At 39.3% G+C, this 19,388-nt stretch overlaps 2 protein-coding genes across 7 annotated transcripts in view; one reads left to right on the plus strand and one right to left on the minus strand.

Annotated features, from left to right (window-relative positions):
- The window catches only part of GPR89A (G protein-coupled receptor 89A), a 60,057-nt gene extending 54,679 nt beyond the window's left edge, over positions 1–5,378 (plus strand). For both annotated transcript variants that reach the window (XM_003990534.6, XM_023259072.2), the window contains 4 exons: positions 1,136–1,231; positions 3,338–3,427; positions 4,538–4,603; positions 4,737–5,378. In XM_003990534.6, coding sequence (XP_003990583.1) covers positions 1,136–1,231; positions 3,338–3,427; positions 4,538–4,603; positions 4,737–4,943 — 459 coding nt within the window. In that variant the 3' untranslated portion in view covers positions 4,944–5,378. The remainder of the gene's footprint in view (positions 1–1,135; positions 1,232–3,337; positions 3,428–4,537; positions 4,604–4,736) is intronic.
- Positions 5,379–5,546: 168 nt separating this feature from the next.
- Positions 5,547–19,388, minus strand: part of PDZK1 (PDZ domain containing 1) — a 45,056-nt gene continuing 31,214 nt past the window's right edge. For 4 of the 5 annotated variants that reach the window (XM_006935053.5, XM_006935054.5, XM_019837738.3 and 1 more), the window contains 3 exons: positions 17,597–17,815; positions 7,709–7,999; positions 5,547–6,396 (listed from right to left, as the gene is read on the minus strand). In XM_006935053.5, the coding sequence (XP_006935115.3) occupies positions 6,343–6,396; positions 7,709–7,999; positions 17,597–17,815 (564 nt within the window). In that variant the 3' untranslated portion in view covers positions 5,547–6,342. The remainder of the gene's footprint in view (positions 6,397–7,708; positions 8,000–17,596; positions 17,816–19,388) is intronic. The other variant, XM_045033413.1, reaches the window with a different exon arrangement.

A 19,388-nucleotide genomic window follows, 5' to 3' on the forward strand; every position in this document is an offset into this window, starting at 1 on the left:
AGAGTTAGTTGCACAGATATAGCTGTTATCTTGATGTGTTTGAGACACGGTGAGCTCAGTATCCTCCTACTCTACCATCTTTCTGACACCTCTGCTTCATGTATTTTAAAGCTCTGTTATTTGGTACATGCACCTTCTGGGTCATTTTGAACCCCTTATTGAAATGGCCCTTTTAATCCCTGGCAGTATTTTCTGCTATGAAATCTACTTTGATATTAATACAGACTTCTCTTTCTCTTTATTAGTGTTAGTATATCTTCTTCCATTCTTTTACTTTTAACCTATTTGTATATTATATTTAAAGTGGATTTTTATAAACAACGTACAATTGGGTCTTGCTTTTTTATCCAGTCTTACAGTCTCTGCCATTTAATTGGCATGTTTAGACCAGGAGTCGGCCATCTACAGCTCACAGATCAAATCCAACCACCACCTGCCTTTGTAAATAAAGTTTTACTGGAAAGACAGCCAAGGCCATTCATCTACGTATCATCTGTGGCTACTCTCACTACAGTGTCAGAGTTTGCCAACCCTGGTTTAGACCATTTACATTTAATGCGATTATTAATATGGTTGGGTTGAAAACAGCCATGTTGTTATTATGTTTTTTATTTGTCCCATCTGTTCTTTTTTCCATTTTTTCTTTGTTTCTGCCTTCTTTTGGATTAATTGGATATTTTTCATAATTCCATCTGATCTCTTATTGCCTTGTCAGCTGTAACTCTCTTTTCATTATTTTAGTGATTGCTCTTAGAGCATTCAGAAAATAACCAGAGGGAATGACCCTGGAATTCCTTGATTTCACTCTAACTGTATCACCAGAATGTTACCTTTCTGACTTCTGTTAACCGAAGGTATACATGCCATATGCCATAGCCTTTTTTTCTCTTTATTCTTTACAGAAAAGATAGGGTACATAAGGACTTTTGTTTGCCTATATGTGAATAACTATAATAGATGTTTTATATGTGATTTAGATTGAGAGTAGAATTGAATTTTTAAGAAGATCTACCTATAGGATAGGTAGGATGGAACATCTACCTGTAGGATGTTATATTAATTCATTATTTTGAGTCACTTTTTGAAATAGTGATTATTGAGATGCTCTAATATATAAAGGTCTGTGTCTTTACAGGCAACGATTAATATCGTTTTTGACCGGGTTGGGAAAACTGATCCTGTCACAAGAGGCATTGAGATCACTGTGAATTATCTGGGGATCCAGTTTGATGTAAGAATTAAGTCTGTTTTTGTTCTTCCCATTCTCCATTGTTTTTTGACATATTCTTATAGCAAATTTGTAAAGGGCATAAAACCGTAAGTGATGGCTGGTACTTATTACTGACTTAGATGCTGATTATTTCTATAGTTCGTCTTCTGCTTTTCTGTAGCTGACTGCTCCTCACCAGTTTCTCCCCACCAAATATTAGATACTTCTCTCTGTGATATATAATGAGATCTTCAAATCCAAAACTCACCTTTGACTCCTCTAGTAGAAGATTAACTACTAATTAGCGTTCCACGTTAGAAGTGAAATTATGTCTGCTGTAAAAAATTTATCTTTATCAATTAATTAATGTGGACTTTGAGCTAAAGATGGTAAGTGTAACCCGTGCAGTTTTAATTCTCTTTCTACCTGTTTTATGATACCACTATCATTAAACACTCTTGTCCCCATTTATGTTTTCTGTCTTTATTAATAGAAGAGTATATTTAAAAAAAAATATATATATATACATATATATATATATATATGTATACACACACACACACACACATATATAGCCAATGATTCTAGTTGATTAGCACTTTGATAGTAAGCCCAGAGTCATGCTCTTAGTCCCTGTGAGGACCATTTAGCTGGGCTAGGATCCTAGTGACAGACTGCATGCTACCCCAGCCATCCGTCTCAGCTGGACATGCTCCTGGTAGCTAGATGCTGGATAAAATGAAAATGAACCAGAGCAAAATGAGCTCCAGTCCTTGAGAAACAATTCAAAGCACATGTTTTTGTTTTTGTTTTTGTTTTTAATGTTTTTATTTATCTTTGAAGGAGAGAGAGAGAGACAAGAGCATGAGCAGGGGAGGAACAGAGAGAGAGGGAGACACAGAATCCGAAGCAGGCTCCAGGCTCTGAGCTGTCAGCCCAGAGCCCGACGCGGGGCTTGAACCCACGAACTGTGAGATCGTGACCTGAGCCGAAGTTGGACACTTAACTGACTGAGCCACCCAGGCGCCCCAAAGCACGTTTTTTGATGATAAACCAATGGTGTAAACTTTTTCACATGAAGGAACATGGTATCTTTCATTCAAGTAGCTTATAAAATATCCCATAACCCATGCTTCACTGTTACATATGTGTTTTCTTCTCCTCTTTTCATTTCTTCCTGGGCTCAGTTATTAGAAGTGTTCTTCCTTATCAGTGCTTTGTGAGGCTACTTAGTTGCTGTGTGTGTATATATATATATTTAATCTACAATTCATCTGCATACTCCACGTTTCAGAATTCTGAGTAACACCTTTAGATGTTAGTAATAGCACTTCCCTGGCAGCTACTTTTCAGACCCGAATCAAGCACAGGGTTCCAAAGCTGCCTGCCACTATGAAGCAGTCCAAGAGGAGAAAAAGGTACCCTCGTGTAATTCAAGTGAAGGTCAATTATGTCCTAGACTGTAGCTGAGAATGTTGACATATTCTTTTATTATAAAAAGAATAATTTCTTAAAGTTATGGGCAATGAGGGGACTATCCTTCACAGATGTTAAAACTAATTTAGCTGCTATTTAATTTCCTTTTAATCCGTGCTTTTCACGTAATACATTGAAGCTGCATCATTAGCTCCATCTCTGTTTCCTCAGACTGACTAGTGTTATTTTCATCACTCCACTGCACTTGCTTCCGTCCTGTCTTAAGTCTCATTAAGATATCCACTGCAGGGATGCCTATGTGACTCAGGTGTCTCTTGATTTCAGCTCAGGTCATGATCTCATAGTTGGTGAGTTCAAGCCCCGCGTCGGGCCTGCTCTGCGCTAACAGTGCAGAGCCTGCTTGAAATTCTCTCCCTCTCTCTGCCCTCCCCCACTCATGCTCCTTTTCTCTTGCTCAAATTAATAAACATTAAAAAAAAAAAAAAAGATTTGCACTGCCACCTTCCTAGGTGTTGTTAGTTGCACCTTACTTTTCTCCCTTCCTAAAAAAAAATTTTTTTTAATCAGGTAGGGCCCAATGAAGTACCCTCTCACAGTCACATAAGCAATCAGAATGTATCAGGAGAATAGCCTTCACGTGTCTCTCAACAGAGATTTCACAGATACTTTTCCTTCTTTCTATGGTGGCAGGTGAAGTTCTGGTCTCAACACATTTCCTTCATTCTGGTTGGAATCATCATCGTTACATCTATCCGAGGACTGCTGATCACTCTTACCAAGGTAGGTTGTATCACTGAGTTTAAATTTCTTATTTGCTTAATTACACGTGGCACCACAAGATAATTTTACCTAATTAAGATTTCTGCCTTCTGAGATCTTAAACAACAGTCACAAATAGTTGGATTTACATCCCACGCCCATCAGATGCGTACTTTTACCAAAGGTCATAGAACGAGATCATGGTCCGTTGCGTTCACGGATACGGCACCAGCATCTGGGAACAGAAGCTGGCATGCAGTAGGTGTTCCAGGGATACTTGGAATGGATGAAGAAGATTGGAGGTATTTGGGTTAGAATTTGAGTATTTGAGGTGTTTGAGGTTAGAATAACTGTGAGGGTCCCTTATAAGGAGGACATGGGAGTAGGAGAAGCAGAATGTTTGGCTATTTTCTGATCAACACAGGAAGGCTTCATGGAGGCAGAAGGTAAATTTTCTCTTGGAGACGAGGTGGGGAATCTCGAAATCCAAGAAGGGTTTGAATGAAACGAGTGAAGAGGTTGGGAGGGGAGGAGGAAGGATGGATCTACAGGCATCTCGCACAATTTTGGAAAGAGCTCAGGAGCCTAGTAATAATTATAAGAGCTTGGAGTGGCCTGAGGTAATCTGCTCTAATATTTCATAATGATATGAAAGTCATATGTGTCACATAGTTTCTGACAAACTTGATACAGATTGGAATCCCTTCATGTCATAACGTAATTCTTAAAACCCCCAAATATCCCTCTGAGCACAACATAGCAAGCAGTCTGTTTCTCTTCATGGCGTTAACTGTATCAGTCGTTCCCTATGGGATTGCTGCATGGAAGAGACTTTATTTTTTTAACGTTTATTCATTTTCGAGAGACAGAGCATGAGCATGAGCAGGGGAGGGGCAGAGAGAGAGGGAGACACAGAATCCGAAGCAGGATCCAGGCTCCGAGCTGTCAGCACAGAGCCCGACGCGGGGCTCAGACCCATGAACTATGAGATCAAGACCTGAGCTAAAGTCGGACACTTAACCGACTGAGTCACCCAGGCGCCCCGGAAGAGACATTTTTAATTATGCTACTTAATGCTCTTGACACAAGTGTCTAGCAGTACCGCATAAATTCTCCTCCCTTTCTTGACAGTTCTTTTATGCCATCTCTAGCAGTAAGTCCTCCAACGTCATTGTCCTGCTGTTAGCACAGATAATGGTAAGTTTCACGAACTAGCTTTATGATTACAACTGAAAAATACCAGAAGTGTTTTGTACTTCTGAATATTTTAACAATTCCCTTTGATCCCTGACCACAAAGTGACCTCTGGGTTAATTTGTTTAACTTCTAGGGCATGTACTTTGTCTCCTCTGTGCTGCTGATTCGAATGAGCATGCCTCTAGAATATCGTACCATAATCACCGAAGTCCTGGGGGAGCTACAGTTCAACTTCTATCACCGTTGGTTTGATGTGATCTTCCTGGTCAGTGCTCTCTCCAGCATACTGTTCCTCTATTTGGCTCACAAACAGGCACCAGAGAAGCATATGGCACCTTGAACTCATGCCTGTTACAGACTGCTACGGGCCAGTAGCGTCAGAATTTGGATTTAAGAGAAAACAATGGAGGGGACCAGGGCCTAATATTTTTTAAACAATCAAAACACTGAGGTAGCAGATTCTACCTCCAGCTTATGCCTTCCTCCTCAGCTGATACTGTGATCATGTAGCATTAGCTAGAACATGAGCGTGAAGTAAACTCAAGCTAGCCCTCAGCGGAGCGCATCCCACGTGGGTTTGAGGCTGATGCAGCATGGCGGAAGAGGGGTGGAAAAGAGCCAAGAAACTAGTCTGGGAGAATACACTGGAGCCCTAGGGTAAGGGGAAGTCTGAGGTAGCTGGGCCAAACACACAGGATCTCTGTCAAGGCTCACACGGAGGAGGTTCTGGCTTTCCCTTAAGATTGACAATCATTAAAATCAGATTGGAACCCTTTGGCCTTAGCTTCATTTTATCAAGGATAGCTTGGTAATGTGCTTGTGTGATCTAACGTGAGTTGGCATCCCCCAGCCAACCCCCGCCCCATAAAAATTACCAACAGGTTATCTGTTCTTGTCCGGGGATGGAACGGTGTGCTACTGAAATAGATTCTACCGAGAGAGGTCAGGTATATCATCTTTATTGATTTCCTTTTAAGTCCGTATTTGAGAGTGAATTACTGTGCATTTAAGTTGGTGATGATGTCTCAGGTTTTTTTTTTTTCTTTCCATCTGCCCCCTCATGCTGTGGGGTAAAACAATGAATAACTGTTAACTGGAATAAGTTTTCCTATTGTAGACCCTACTTTTCTCCATCTGTGAAAGGAAAATGTTGGAAAGTTTATAGAATATTCAGAAATGCAATTTAAGGAAATCCTGAATTTTATTGTGCTGGGACTTCCAGAGGCAAAATGAAAGTTAAAGCATAAAAGCAAGTTTTCCAAAAACAAAAGCACTATTAAGGTTTGATCAGCTAACAAGGAAGACTCTAAAGGCATTCTTAATGGCATCTGTTTTAGCAACCACAACATTCTTACAAAACCATAATTTTAATAGGCTTATCTGCTCAGATACTATAATGAGCTCTCACGTGTACAGATTTGTGAATCATCTTTGGTGCTCAAGGAGCCTATAGAATTAAGAGATAGCATCATACAAAGAAATGTAGTTAAGTTGAAGCTTGAAAGAGATCACTTGAAAAGAATCTGGTTCCTGCCTTAAGTTGGCCATAAATAAGCCATCTATTGCGGTATCTGCCCCCAAGGCAAATGACAACAGAAGAGAGTCACACGTGATGAACTGGTTCCCAGAGGAGCTCTTCTCTAACAGAGACAGTAAATGGGTGGCAGCTCATTCCTTGGGAAAGGATTCTTTCTGAACGCCCAGAAACAGCTGTCAGCCAAAGCCACTATTTGCTCTCATCACATCTCTGTGTCTTCAGAATTGGAAGAAGAATGTGAGGCTGTACTGTGCGCCTGTGCAAAAGAGAACAAAAGATCTGTAAGTGCGAGTATGAATGTCAGCAGTTGCGTGACTTGAGGCAGGGAGTAGAGTCCCTCACTAGAAGCCAGGTAATCTGGATTTTACATTTGGCTTTGTTTCCAGCTTGCTGTTTGACACTAACAAATTTCTTAATGTCTATATATCTTTTCTATAAAGCTAGCACAGTCCTACAATTGACTTGCTATAGAGCTATCACTGAATTTTTTAAAGACAACTAGAATGCTTTCTTCGTGAAGCAGTCACGAATGCAAGGTCAGTGGCTATTATGTGTGCTGTGGTCTGACTGTATGTCTCCAAAATTCGTCTATTGAAATACTAATCCTGAGGTCAGGTGATGATATTGGGAGGTAGGACCTTTGGGCGGTGATTAAGTCATGAGGGCAGAGTCCTTGAGGTTGGGTTTAATGTCTTATAAGAGAGCCCCCACCCCCCACCCCCAGAGCTCCCTATCCCCTTCTACCATGTGAGGACATAGCAAGAAGTTGGCAGTTTGCAGCCTGGAAGAGGGCCTTCTCCGGACCCGAAAGCTGTCAGTGCCCTGATCTCGGATTTGCCAGCCTTCAGAACTGTAAGAAATAAATCTGTGTTGTTTATAAGCCATCCAGTGTATGGTCTTTTATTATAGCCCTCCAGACTAAGTGGGTATTCATTAACAAATAGTATTTAATTTATATTACCAATAATTAATTGTAAATAGAGTAGAATTAAAGGTAATAGAAAGAAGAATGATGCAAAAGACTTATCAAGGAATTTAATCCAAACACAGAGTCATGCTTATTCCTCCCTAGCAATAATACACCGCCAATGATCTTAAAAACAACATGTCCCTAAACACCACAGTTCATTTTCATGCTTACCATTAACCAGGCCCTGTTTGAAGTGCTTCAGTAGTCTTAGATAATATAATCCTAATAACAGTCCTACAAATCCTCCTTGTTTTACAGGTGGGGATAATGAGGCAAAGAGAGAATAAATCCATTTGCCCGAGGACGTTAAGTGACAGAACCAGAATTTGTACACAGCTAGTCTGATTCAGGTTCTTCTGGTGGTTCCATTATAATTTTGATAAACTTACCTTCTCTGGACAGTTACTGTCAACTCCATGCTATGAAAAAGAAACTTGTCCTCATACCACTTCCTCTCCACCAAAATGACTTCTCTTTACGTTGTAATTTTCTAGTATTCTAGGAAATCTGTGGCAAACATAGACCTGAGGTGTACTTATGAAAGACTTTATCATACTCTGATAGGTTAGATCACTGAGAGAAACCTATCACCACTCACTCGTTCTTTTGCCACGTGTGAGTCGTGCTCTGGTTCTGCCAATGTTCCTTCTTTGGAATCAGGGGGGGCATCCAGTGGATCAGCCATAGAGGAAACGATAGGGATTTTCTTAGCCTGGAAATAATCATAGGCCTTCTTTCCACAGACTAAGAGTGTGACATTCTTCCCACTATTCTGGATTCTGTCCACCACTTTCTCATAGGGTTCTTCCAGCACCTTCCCTCCATTCACTTCGATGATGATATCCTCATCCTCCAGCCCTGCCAGTTCGGCAGGGCTGCCCTTCTGTACCTGTGAAAAAGAGGTTCTGAATTATCTCTTCCAGGCACAGATAAGGGAATGTTAGATTGGCTTCCCTTCAGAGGAGAGAGGGCTTTGAGAATTTCTTCTTAACCATGTTATTTCTCCTTGAGGTACAGAAGAAAGGCGCTCTAATGCTTTTCTGCTTCTCAAAGCTTCAACTTCCATACTCAAATGAATACCATTGGAGGGGTCCAAGATGATAGCACAAGACTCTGAACTCACCCCCCCTCACGGACACCAAATCTATACCTACATACAGAGCAATTCTTCCTAAAGAACTGAGGGCTGATTGAACAGTATCTGCACAATAAAGGACAGAGAGACCACATAAGGAACGGCAGGAGACATGGAGACACGGTCATGATGAAAACCGCGCTGCACGAGCAACAGAGCACGGAGGGGTCTGCACACAGACTGGGGTGCAGCAAAAAAGCAGTTTAAAGAGCAGCTAGACTAAAGGGAACCAACTCACTAACCCTAGAGCATCCACCTAATGGGAGGGAAACTGCTGAACTTCTCCAGCGTCACAGCTACTGGCAGGTACCACTGTTTACATTCCGTCTCCACCTTGATAGTGCAGACGGGCCCAGGGCCAGGCACTCTAGCCATCCTGCCACCTCGGCAAGCCCTTGGACCTTAGCCCACACCAGCGCAAGGCAGCCCCAGGATGGCACCCACCAGGACACCCTCAGCCTTTGCCTGCTACAGCTCCAGCTGTGCTGCCGGGGCACAAAGCACCCCAAAATACCATCCCCCGCCCCCAGCCCAGGCCTGCTTCAGCCATGCCACCGACACTGGCTCCCACCAAAGCCACCAGGCACACACAGTCTGCACTGGGGACATTTCTACACCAGGCCACTCCTTTAAGACAGAGAGAGGTGGCTGTTTTGCCTAATTCATAGAAACAAACACCAAAAGTCAAACAAAATGAGAACAAAAAATATGCTCCAAATGGAAAGAAGACGAAACTTAAAAGAACTGAACAAAATGGAGATGAGCAATCAACCTGCTGAGTGGATGAACTCAGAACTTACAGAATATATTTTCTCTTTAACTCTGATTGGTTTTTTCTTAAAATAACTGGAAAAAATACACCAGAGGGAATCAACAGATGATACAGAAGAATCAGGTAAGTGATCTGCAAAGACAGGTAATGTGGAAAGCACCCAAACTGAGCAACAAAAAGAAAAAATTGTAATTGAGTTTAGGTTAAGGAATCTCTGGGAAAATCTCAAGCATAGTAACACTCATGTCATTCCTGTCAGAAAGGGACAGAGAGCCTATTTGAAGAAATAATCGCTGAAAACCTCCCTAAAACCTGGGGAGACACTCAGGCCCAGGAGAGCCCCAAACAAGATGAACCCAAGGAGGAACACCAAGACCCATAATAATTTAAATCTCAAAGATCAAAGATAGAGAATCTTAAAGGCAGCTAGCTACATACAAGGGAAATGCCGTGAGGCTCTCAACTGATTTTTCAGTAGAAACTTTGAGCTAGATGCCACTCTCCCTCAGGCCTGTAAAGGGCTCAAAGGAAAAAACCTACATGCAAGAATGTTCTACCAACCAAGATTATTTTCAGAATTGAAGGGGAAAGAGTTTCCCATACAAAAGTTAAGGAAATCACAACCCTTAAATTAGCCTTGTAAGAAATGTTGAAGGACCTTGTCTAAGCAGAAAAGGCCATAACTAGAAGAAAATTATGAAAGGAAAAAATTTCACCAATAAAAGCAAACCTAAAGGTGGTAATCAGTCACTTTTAAACCTAATATGAAAGTTGAAACACAAAAGTAGTAAAATCAATCATATCTTTAAAAAAAAATAAGGAATTTACAAAATAAAAAGATGTGTAAAATAAGACATGCGTTAAATGCGGAGAGGAGGGAATAAACATGTGCTTTTAGAATATACTTGAATTTAGGGGCGCCTGGGTGGCTCAGTCGGTTGAGCGTCCGACTTTAGCTCAGGTCACGATCTCACGGTCCGTAAGTCTGTGAGTTCGAGCCCCGCGTCGGGCTCTGGGCTGATGGCTCAGAGCCTGGAGCCTGCTTCCGATTCTGTGTCTCCCTCTCTCTCTGCCCCTCCCCCGTTCATGCTCTGTCTCTCTCTGTCCCAAAAATAAATAAACGTTGAAAAAAAAAATTTTTTTTTAATAAATAAATAAATAAATAAACGTTAAAAAAAAAAAAGAATATACTTGAATTTAAGTGACCATCAACTTAATATACACTGCTATATATTTAGGATGTTATGTAGGAACTTCATGGTAACCATAAACCAAAAACTATAATTGATACACAAAAAATTAGAAAGGTATCCAAGCATAACACAAAAGTCATCAATCACAAGCAAGAGAACAAAAGAAAGAAACAGAAGAACTGCAAAAATAGCCAGAAAACAAGTAACAAAATGTCAGTAGGTACATGCCTATCAATAATTACTTTAAATGTAAATGGTCTAAATGCTCCAATCAAAAGAGGGTAACTGAAGGGATATAAAAGCAAGACCCATCTATATGCTGCCTCTAGGAGACTCACTTCAGGCCTAAAGACACAGGCTGAAAGTGAAGGGCTAGAAAACATATACCATGCAAATGAAGCAGGGGGCTGGGGGAGAAGCCAGAATAGCAATACTTACATTAGATAAAATAGACTTTTTTTTAATAAGTTTTGTTTTTGTTTTTTTTTTAATTTTTAATGTTGATTGACTTTTGAGAGAGGCAGAGAGAGAAGAAGACACAGAATCCAAAGTAGGCTCCAGGCTCTGAGCTGTCAGCACTGAGCCCAACATGGGGCTCAAAACTACATGAGATCATGACCTGAGCTGAAGTTGGACACTTAACCAACTGAGCCACCCAGGAACCCCAATAAAATAGACTTTAAAACAGACTATAGCTAGAGACAAAGAAAGGCACTACATAATGATAAAAGGAACAATCCAACATGTAACAATTATAAATATCTATGCACCCAACATAGCACCAAAATACGTAAAGCAATTTTTAATATACATAAAAGGAGAAATTGACCGTAATACAATAACAGTAGGTGATTTATAACACTCCACTTAGATCAGTGGATATAATCATCCAGACAGAAATTAGTAAGAAAATGGGGGCTTTGAACAACACATTAGACCAGACAGACTTAACAGGTATATACAGTACATTCCATCCAAAAACTGCTAAATACACATTCTTTTCAAGTATATATTGAACATTCCCCAGGATCGCATGTTAGGCCACAAGACAAGTCTCAATAAATTTAAGATTGAAATCATATCCTACATCTTTTCCAACCACAACAGTATGAAACTAGAAATCACACACACACAAAAAATAATAAATAAAAAATAAAAAGAACACCAATATGGAGTTTGCTACTCCATGTAGCTACTAAACAATGAATGGGTCAACCAAGAAATCAAGAAGGGGGGAAAAAAACAAAAACATGGAGACAAATGAAAATAAAGACACAATTCAAAGCCTTCAGGATGTAGTAAAAGCAGTGCTAAGAAGCTTATAGAGATACTGCCCTAAGAAATAAGAAAATTCTAGGGGCGCCTGGGTGGCGCAGTCGGTTGAGCGTCCGACTTCAGCCAGGTCACGATCTCACGGTCCGTGAGTTCGAGCCCCGCGTCGGGCTCTGGGCTGATGGCTCAGAGCCTGGAGCCTGTTTCCGATTCTGTGTCTCCCTCTCTCTCTGCCCCTCGCCCGTTCATGCTCTGTCTCTCTCTGTCCCAAAAAAATAAATAAACGTTGAAAAAAAAAAAAAAAAAAATTTAAAAAAAAAAAAAAAAAAAAGAAATAAGAAAATTCTCAATTTAGCCTTCTACCTGAAAAAGCTAGAAAAGGACCAAAACCCAAAGTTAGTAGAAGGAAGGAAATAAAGATCTGAGTGGAAACAGAGATGACAAAAATAGAAAAGATCAATGAAATCAAGACCTACTTCTCTGAAATATAAACAAAATTGTGTACCTTTAGGCAGACTCATCAAGAAAGGACTCAAAATGAGAAATGAAAGAACTTACCAGCAACAGCATAGAAATACAAAGGATTGTAAGAGACTATTATGAAAACTTAGAAGCCAATAAATGGGACAACCTTCCCTCTTGCCACTTTTATCCAACACAACACTGGAAAACCTAGGCACAAGAATCAGACAAGAAAAAGAAATCAACACATCCAAATTGATAAGGCAAAAGTAAAATTATTATTTGCAGATGACATACTATACATAGAAAACCCTACAGACTCCACCAAAGAAACTATCACTATTCGTGGGTTCAAGCCCTGTGTCGGGCTCTGTGCTGACAGCTAAGAGCCTAGAGCCTGCTTCAGATTCTGTGTCTCCCTCTCTCTGCCTCTCCCCTGCTCACACTCTTTCCCTCTCTCAAAAATAAATAAACATTAAAAAAAAATTTTTTTAAGATATAGTACAAAGCTACAGTAATCAAAACAGTGTTGTACTGGCACAAACAATAGACACATAGATCAATAGAACAGAATAGAGAGGTGAGAAATGATCCCATGCTTATTTGGTCAATTAATCTACAACAAAGGAGGCAAGAATATACAGTGGAGAAAAGACAGCCTCTTCAATGAATGGGGCTGTGAAAACTGGACAGCTACATGCAAAACAACGAAACTGGACCACATTCTCACACCATACACAAAAATAAACTCAAAATGAATTAAAGACCTAAATGAGAAACCTGAAACCATAAAAATCCTAGAAGAAAATGTAAGCAGTAATGCCTTTGACATTGGCCTTAGCAACATTTTTCTAGATATATGCTCTCAAGCAAGAGAAATAAAAGCAAAACTAAATTATTGGGACTACACCAAAATAAAACAAATTTACACAGCAGAGAAAGCATCAATAACATGAAAGAGCAACCTACTAAATGAGAGAAGATATTTGCAAATGATAACACCAGCACAAATAAGTTGATTAAGAATTGGGCAGAGGCCCTAAATAGACATTTTTCCAAAGACATGTATATAACTGACAGGCACATGAAAAGATACTCAACACCACTGATGATCAGGGAAACACAAATTAAAACCACAATGAGATATCCTCACACCTGTCAGAATGGTTAACATCAAAACAACAAGAGATAACAAGTGTTGGCAAGGATGTGAAGAAAAAGGAACACTCATGCATTGTTGGTGAGACTGTAAACTGGTGCAGCCACTATGGAAAATAGTATGGAGGTTCTTCAAAAAATTGAAAATAGAAATATCATCACTCATATGAGGACTTTAAGACACAGAACAGATGAACACAAGGGAAGGAAAGCAAAAATAATATAAAAAAAGAGAGGGAGACAAAACGTAAGAGACTCTTAAATATGGAGAATAAACAGAGGGTTACTGGAGGGGTTGTAGGAGGGGGGATGGGCTAAATGGGGGATGGGCTAAAAGGGGCATTAAGGAATCTACCCCTGAAATCATTGTTGCACTATAAGCTAACTTGGATATAAATTAAATATTAATAAATAAAAATTTTTTAAAAAAGAAAATAGAAATACCATAGGTTCCAATAATTCCACTACTAGGTATTTTACCCAAAGAAACTGGAAACACTAATTTGAAAAGATACATGCACCCCTATGTTTATAGCACCATCATCTACAATAACCAAAATATGGAACCAACCTAAGTGTCCATTACTCAGCCGTTAAAAAAAAAAAAAAAATGAAATCTGCCATTTGAGACAACATGGATGGATCTAGACGTAAAATAAGAGAAAACAAATACCATATAAGTTTCACTTATATGTAGGATCTAAAAAAAAAAAAAGCAGAAATCGATCCATAAATAGAGAATAAACTGATGGTTGCCAAAGGGGAAGGGATTGGGGTGATGGACAGAATGGGTGGAGAGTAGGAGATACAGGATTCCAATTATAGAATGAACAAGTAACAGAACAAGTTACAGCAGGTCTACGGTCAATGATATTGTAATAGTGTTGTACAGGGACAGATGGTAGTTCTACTTGTGGTTGAGCACAGCATAACATTTAGAGTTGTTGAATCACTATGTTGTACACCTAAGAGAACATGTGTCAACCATACTTCAATAAAAATAAATTGGACAACCTAGAAGAAATGGATAAATTTCTAGAAACAGAATCGTCTAAGACTGAGTCAGGAAAAGATAGAAAATCTGAGCAGACTGATTACAGGTAACAAAATCAGGAATCATAAACTCTCAACAAACAAAAGTCCAGGATAAGATGGCTTCACAGGTGAAGTCCACCAAACATTTCAAGAAGAATTAATACCTATCCTTCTCAAAGTATTCCAAAGAAGCAAAGAGGAAGGAAAGCTTCCAAATTCATTCTACAAGGCCAGCATTACCCTGGTACCAAAACCTGACAAACACACCACACACATACACAAAATTACACACCAATATTCCTGATGAACATAGATGCAAAAATCCTCAAAATATTAACTGGCCAAATTCTACAACACACTAAAAGAATCATTAACCACAATCAAGTGGGATTTATTCCAAGGATGCAAGAATGGTTCAATATCCACAAATCAATGTGATACACCACATTAACAAAATGAGAGTTAAAAATCTAATGACCAGCTCAATAGATGCAGAAAAAATATTTGACAAAATTCAGCATGATAAAAACTTAACAAAGTGGACTTAGAGGGAACATACCTCAACATAATTAAGACCCTATATGACAAACCCTCGGTTAACGTAGCCGGTGAAAAGCTGAAAGCTTTTCCACTAAGATCAGGAGGAAGACAAGGATGTCCACTCTTGCCGCCTTTATTTGACATTGTACTGGACGTTCTAGCTGCAAAAATTGGAAAAGGAAAAGAAATAAAAGACATCCAAATTGGCAAGGAAAAAGTAAATCTGTCACTATTTGCAGATGACATGAGACTATATGTAGAAAACCCTAAAGACTCCACCAAAAACTATTAGAGTAAATGAATTCAGTGAAGTTGCAAAAGTGAAAACATTAATATACAAAAATCTGTTGTGTTCCTATACACTAATAACAAAGTAGCAGAAAGAGAAATTTAGAAAACAATCCCATTTACAATTCCATCAAAGAGAATAAAATACATAGGAATAAATTTAACCAAGGAAGTTAAGAAAGAGTTGTAAAAGACCTGTACTCTGAAAACTGTAAGACATTGATGAAAGTGGAGATGGCACACTTAAATGGGAAGACATTCCATGCTTATAGATTGGGAGAATAGCGTTAAAATGTTCATAATACCCAAAGCAATCTACAGATCCCATACAATCCCTATCAAAATTCCAATAGTGGTTTTCTCCAAACTAGAACAAAAGAGTCTAAATTTGTGTGGAACCACAAAGATCCCAAATAGGTAAACAATCTTAAGAAGAACAAAGCTGGGGGTCTCACAATCCCAGATTTTAAGGTATCCTCAAAGCTACAGTAATCAAAGCAGTGTAGTACTGGCACAAAAACAGACACATAGATCAACGAACAGAACAGAGAGCCCAGAAATAAACCCACGCTTATATGGTCAATTAACCTACAACAAAGGAGGGAAGAATACACAGTGGGGAAAAGACGGTCTCTTCGATAAATGGTGCTGGAGAAACTGGACCACTTCCTCATACCATACACAAAAATAAGCTCAAAATGGATTAAAGACCTAAATGGGAGACCTGAAATCATAAGACTCCTAGAAGAAAACACAGGCAGTAATTACTTCGGCATCAACCTTAGCAACATTTTTGTAGATCTGTCTCCTCAGACAAGGGGAAAAAAGCAAAAAGAAACCACTCAGACTGCATCAAACTAAAAAGGTTTTGCAGAGTAAAGCATCAACAAAACGAAAGGGCAACTTGCTGAATGGAGAAGATACATCCAATGACGGGTTAATATCCAAAATATATAAAGAACTTATACAACAACAAATAATCCAATTAAGAAATGCACAGAATGGGCGTCTGGGTGGCTCAGTTGGTTGAGCGTCCAACTTCGGCTCAGATCATGATCTCGTGGTCTGTGAGTTCAAGCCCTGCGTCGGGCTCTGTGCTGACAGCTCAGAGCCCGGAGCCTGCTTCAGATTCTGTGTCTCCCTCTCTCTCTGCCCCTCCCCCTCTCATGCTCTGTCTCTCTCTGTCAAAAATAAATAAACGTTAAAAAAAATTTTTTTCATAAAAAATAAAAAAAAGAAATGCACAGAAGACCTGAATAGGCATTTTTCCAAACACATACACATGCCAAGAGACACATAAAAAGATGCTCACCATTATTAATCAGGAAAGTGCAAATCAAAACCACAATGAGATGTCACCTCACACCTATCAAAAAAGCTAGTATCAAAAAGATAAGAAATGACAAGTATCAGCAAGGATGTGCAGAAAAGGGAACGAACCCCTGTGCACTGTGGGTGGGAATGTAAATTGGTGCAGCCACTATGGAAAACAGTATGGAGATTGCTCAAAAAATTGAAAATAGAAATACCATAAGATCCAGCAATTTCACTTCTCAGTATTTACCCAAAGAAAACAAAAACACCAATTTGAAACTATCTATGCACCCCTTTGTTTACAGCAGCATTATTTACAATAGCGAAGATATGGAAGCCACCTAAGTGTCCACCAATAGATGAAAGGATAACGAAGATGGGGGGAGGGAGAGGTCCACAATGGAATATTACTCAGCCATAACAAAGAATGGAATCTTGCCATTCACAACAACATGGATGGACCAAAGGCAGACAGAAATCAGCCTTATTATTTCACTTATATGTAGAATCCAAGAAACAAAACAAACATTCAAATCTAGAGAAAAAATTGGTGGTTGCCAAAGCAGAGGCAGATGGGGGAGGGATATGGGCAAAATAGGCAAAGGGGATTAAGAAGTACAAGCTTCCAGTTGCAAAATAAGTAAATCACAGGAATTAAAAGTACAGCTTAGGGAATATAGTCAATAGTATTTAATAACCGTATGGTGACAGTGGTAACCACACTCACCAATGATGAGAATTCGTAATGCATATAATTGTGAAAATGCTACATTGTACACCTGAAATTAATAGAACATTGTATGTCAACTATACTTCAATTTTTAAAAAATCATGAAGATCATCAGAAGAAAATAAGTAGCATTACAGTGGTTGAGTACCATATTGTAGGTCTTCTGAGTTGGAGCATTAATTAGATTTCATAGGTTCCCCTTCTTCATTCCCAACTTGAGAGCTATGGGGATAGTCTCACTGCCACTCCCTATAGGCTGGGGGCATTACGCCAAATGCACAGGAGTAAACAAGTATCACTCCCAGTCAGACTTGGTAGTGACTGTCAACTACAGTCATGTCAATTCACTCTATTTGACTTGAAAGTACCTAAAGACAATTAGATGTTTAAGAAAAATAAAAGATGTGAGCTTAGGATGTACTCGTTACTACCTTAAAGGGTACGGGACCATGACAGCATTTATTTAAACCCAAGTGAAACCATCAATGTAGGCCTTCAATGTAACCTAAGCCATCAATGAGTGGGAGAGACTAGGACTCTCCTAACTGTGGCGTGTTCATTGGGCTGCTAGAACCAGATTACCATACCTCTTTGACGAACGAGCCTGGCCGACCCTGAATGGTGTTTAAGTGAAAGCCATAGCCATTTTCACCTTTAACCAGCCTGCAGAGTTTAGGCTTATGATCTCCTACTTCCTCTGTGGTATCTGGACTTGAAACCTCCACAGGAGCGGGAGCCGGAGCCTCCTTGACAGAACCATTAGGCAGTTCTTGGCTTTGATAGTAGAGAAATGGAGAAAAGTGAGCCTTTGGAAAGGAAAGGAAAGGGAAAAAAAAAAACAAAAACATGAATTGTAAGTATGAGTAGTTATATTTTCTTAAATGTGCTGGCTTAATTTACAAAGTGTCATACATGGTCCACAGCTCTTGCAGATACGTCTGATTGGGGGCAGTAAAATTTCTCTACCACCCTAACCAGAAAAGGTATAAAGAAATATTGAGCTTGGTCATGAGTAATGTGTATAAACATGTAACCAAATACGCATATACATAAAATAAAAGCTGTTATCACCATCTGAAGTACACGTACTAATTTGTTATACTCGTTTTTATTATTTATTGTTGTAACCATTAGTTGAAACTTCTGTTATGCCAAACTCATCTTTAAATACTTCTAATCCATCTCAACTCCCAGACCATCCATGTGAAGAAGAGTGTGATGGTCTTGAATACAAAAGAGGCATAGAACAGGAAACATATGACTGGTTTTTGTAAATAGAATTAACAGCTTAGACTGTGGGTTTTAATTGAGAGAATCAAAAAGGTAGATTTGAGTATGGCAAGATCCTGGACCAGCAGTTAAATTGCTGCCCACGAGTGTCCAGGACTTTTATTAGGCAATGAGTACAAAATCAGGCAACTGAAAGTGAGTACAATGTGTGCTCTGCCCCAAATTGTGCTGTTCAGCAGCCTGGCTAAAATTAGATTGGGGTCCTCTGGTTATCAATTCTCTGACTAACCACAAGACCACATCTTCCTTTCTAAACAAGAATAGCCAAGAACCTCATAGTTACCCAATTCAACTACATTTCAGACCTTTCAGTTATATACTTGCAAATGTTCCACATTTCTTTCTGTCTTTAAAATATGGAAAGTTAAACCAGCATTACTTTGATTCCCAAACTAGACAGAGATCCCACAAAAAAGGAGAATTACAGGCCAATATCCCTGACGAACACAGATGCAAAAATTATCAACAAGATACTAGTAAATTGAATTCAACAGCATATAAAAAGAATTATTCACCGTGATCAAGTGGGATTCATTTCTGGGCTGCAGGGCTGGTTCAATATTTGCAAATCAACCAATGTGATACATCACATTAATAAAGGAAAGGATAAGAACCATATGATCTTGTCAACAGATGCAGAAAAAGCATTTGACAAAATACAGCATCCTTTCCTAATAAAAACCCTCAAGAAAGTCAGGATAGAAAGAACATACCTTAACAACATAAAAGCCATATATGAAAAGCCCACAGCTAATATCATCCTCAATGGGGAAAACCTGAGAGCTTTCCCCCTGAGATCAGGAACATGACAGGGATGTCCACTGTCACCACTGTTGTTTAACATAGTGTTGGAAGTCCTAGCATCAGCAATCAGACAACAAAATGAAATAAATGGCATCAAAATTGACAAAGAAGAAGTCAAACTTTCACTTTTCGCAGATGACATGATACTCTACATGAAAAACCTGCAAGACTCCACCAGAAAGGCTGCTAGAACTGATACATGAATTCAGCAAAGTTGCAGGATATAAAATCAGTGTACAGAAGTTGGTTGCATTTCTATATACCAACAATGAAGCAACATAAAGA

The sequence above is a fragment of the Felis catus genome, chromosome C1 (genome assembly GCF_018350175.1).
Source record: "Felis catus isolate Fca126 chromosome C1, F.catus_Fca126_mat1.0, whole genome shotgun sequence".
Classification (NCBI taxonomy): domain Eukaryota; kingdom Metazoa; phylum Chordata; class Mammalia; order Carnivora; family Felidae; genus Felis; species Felis catus.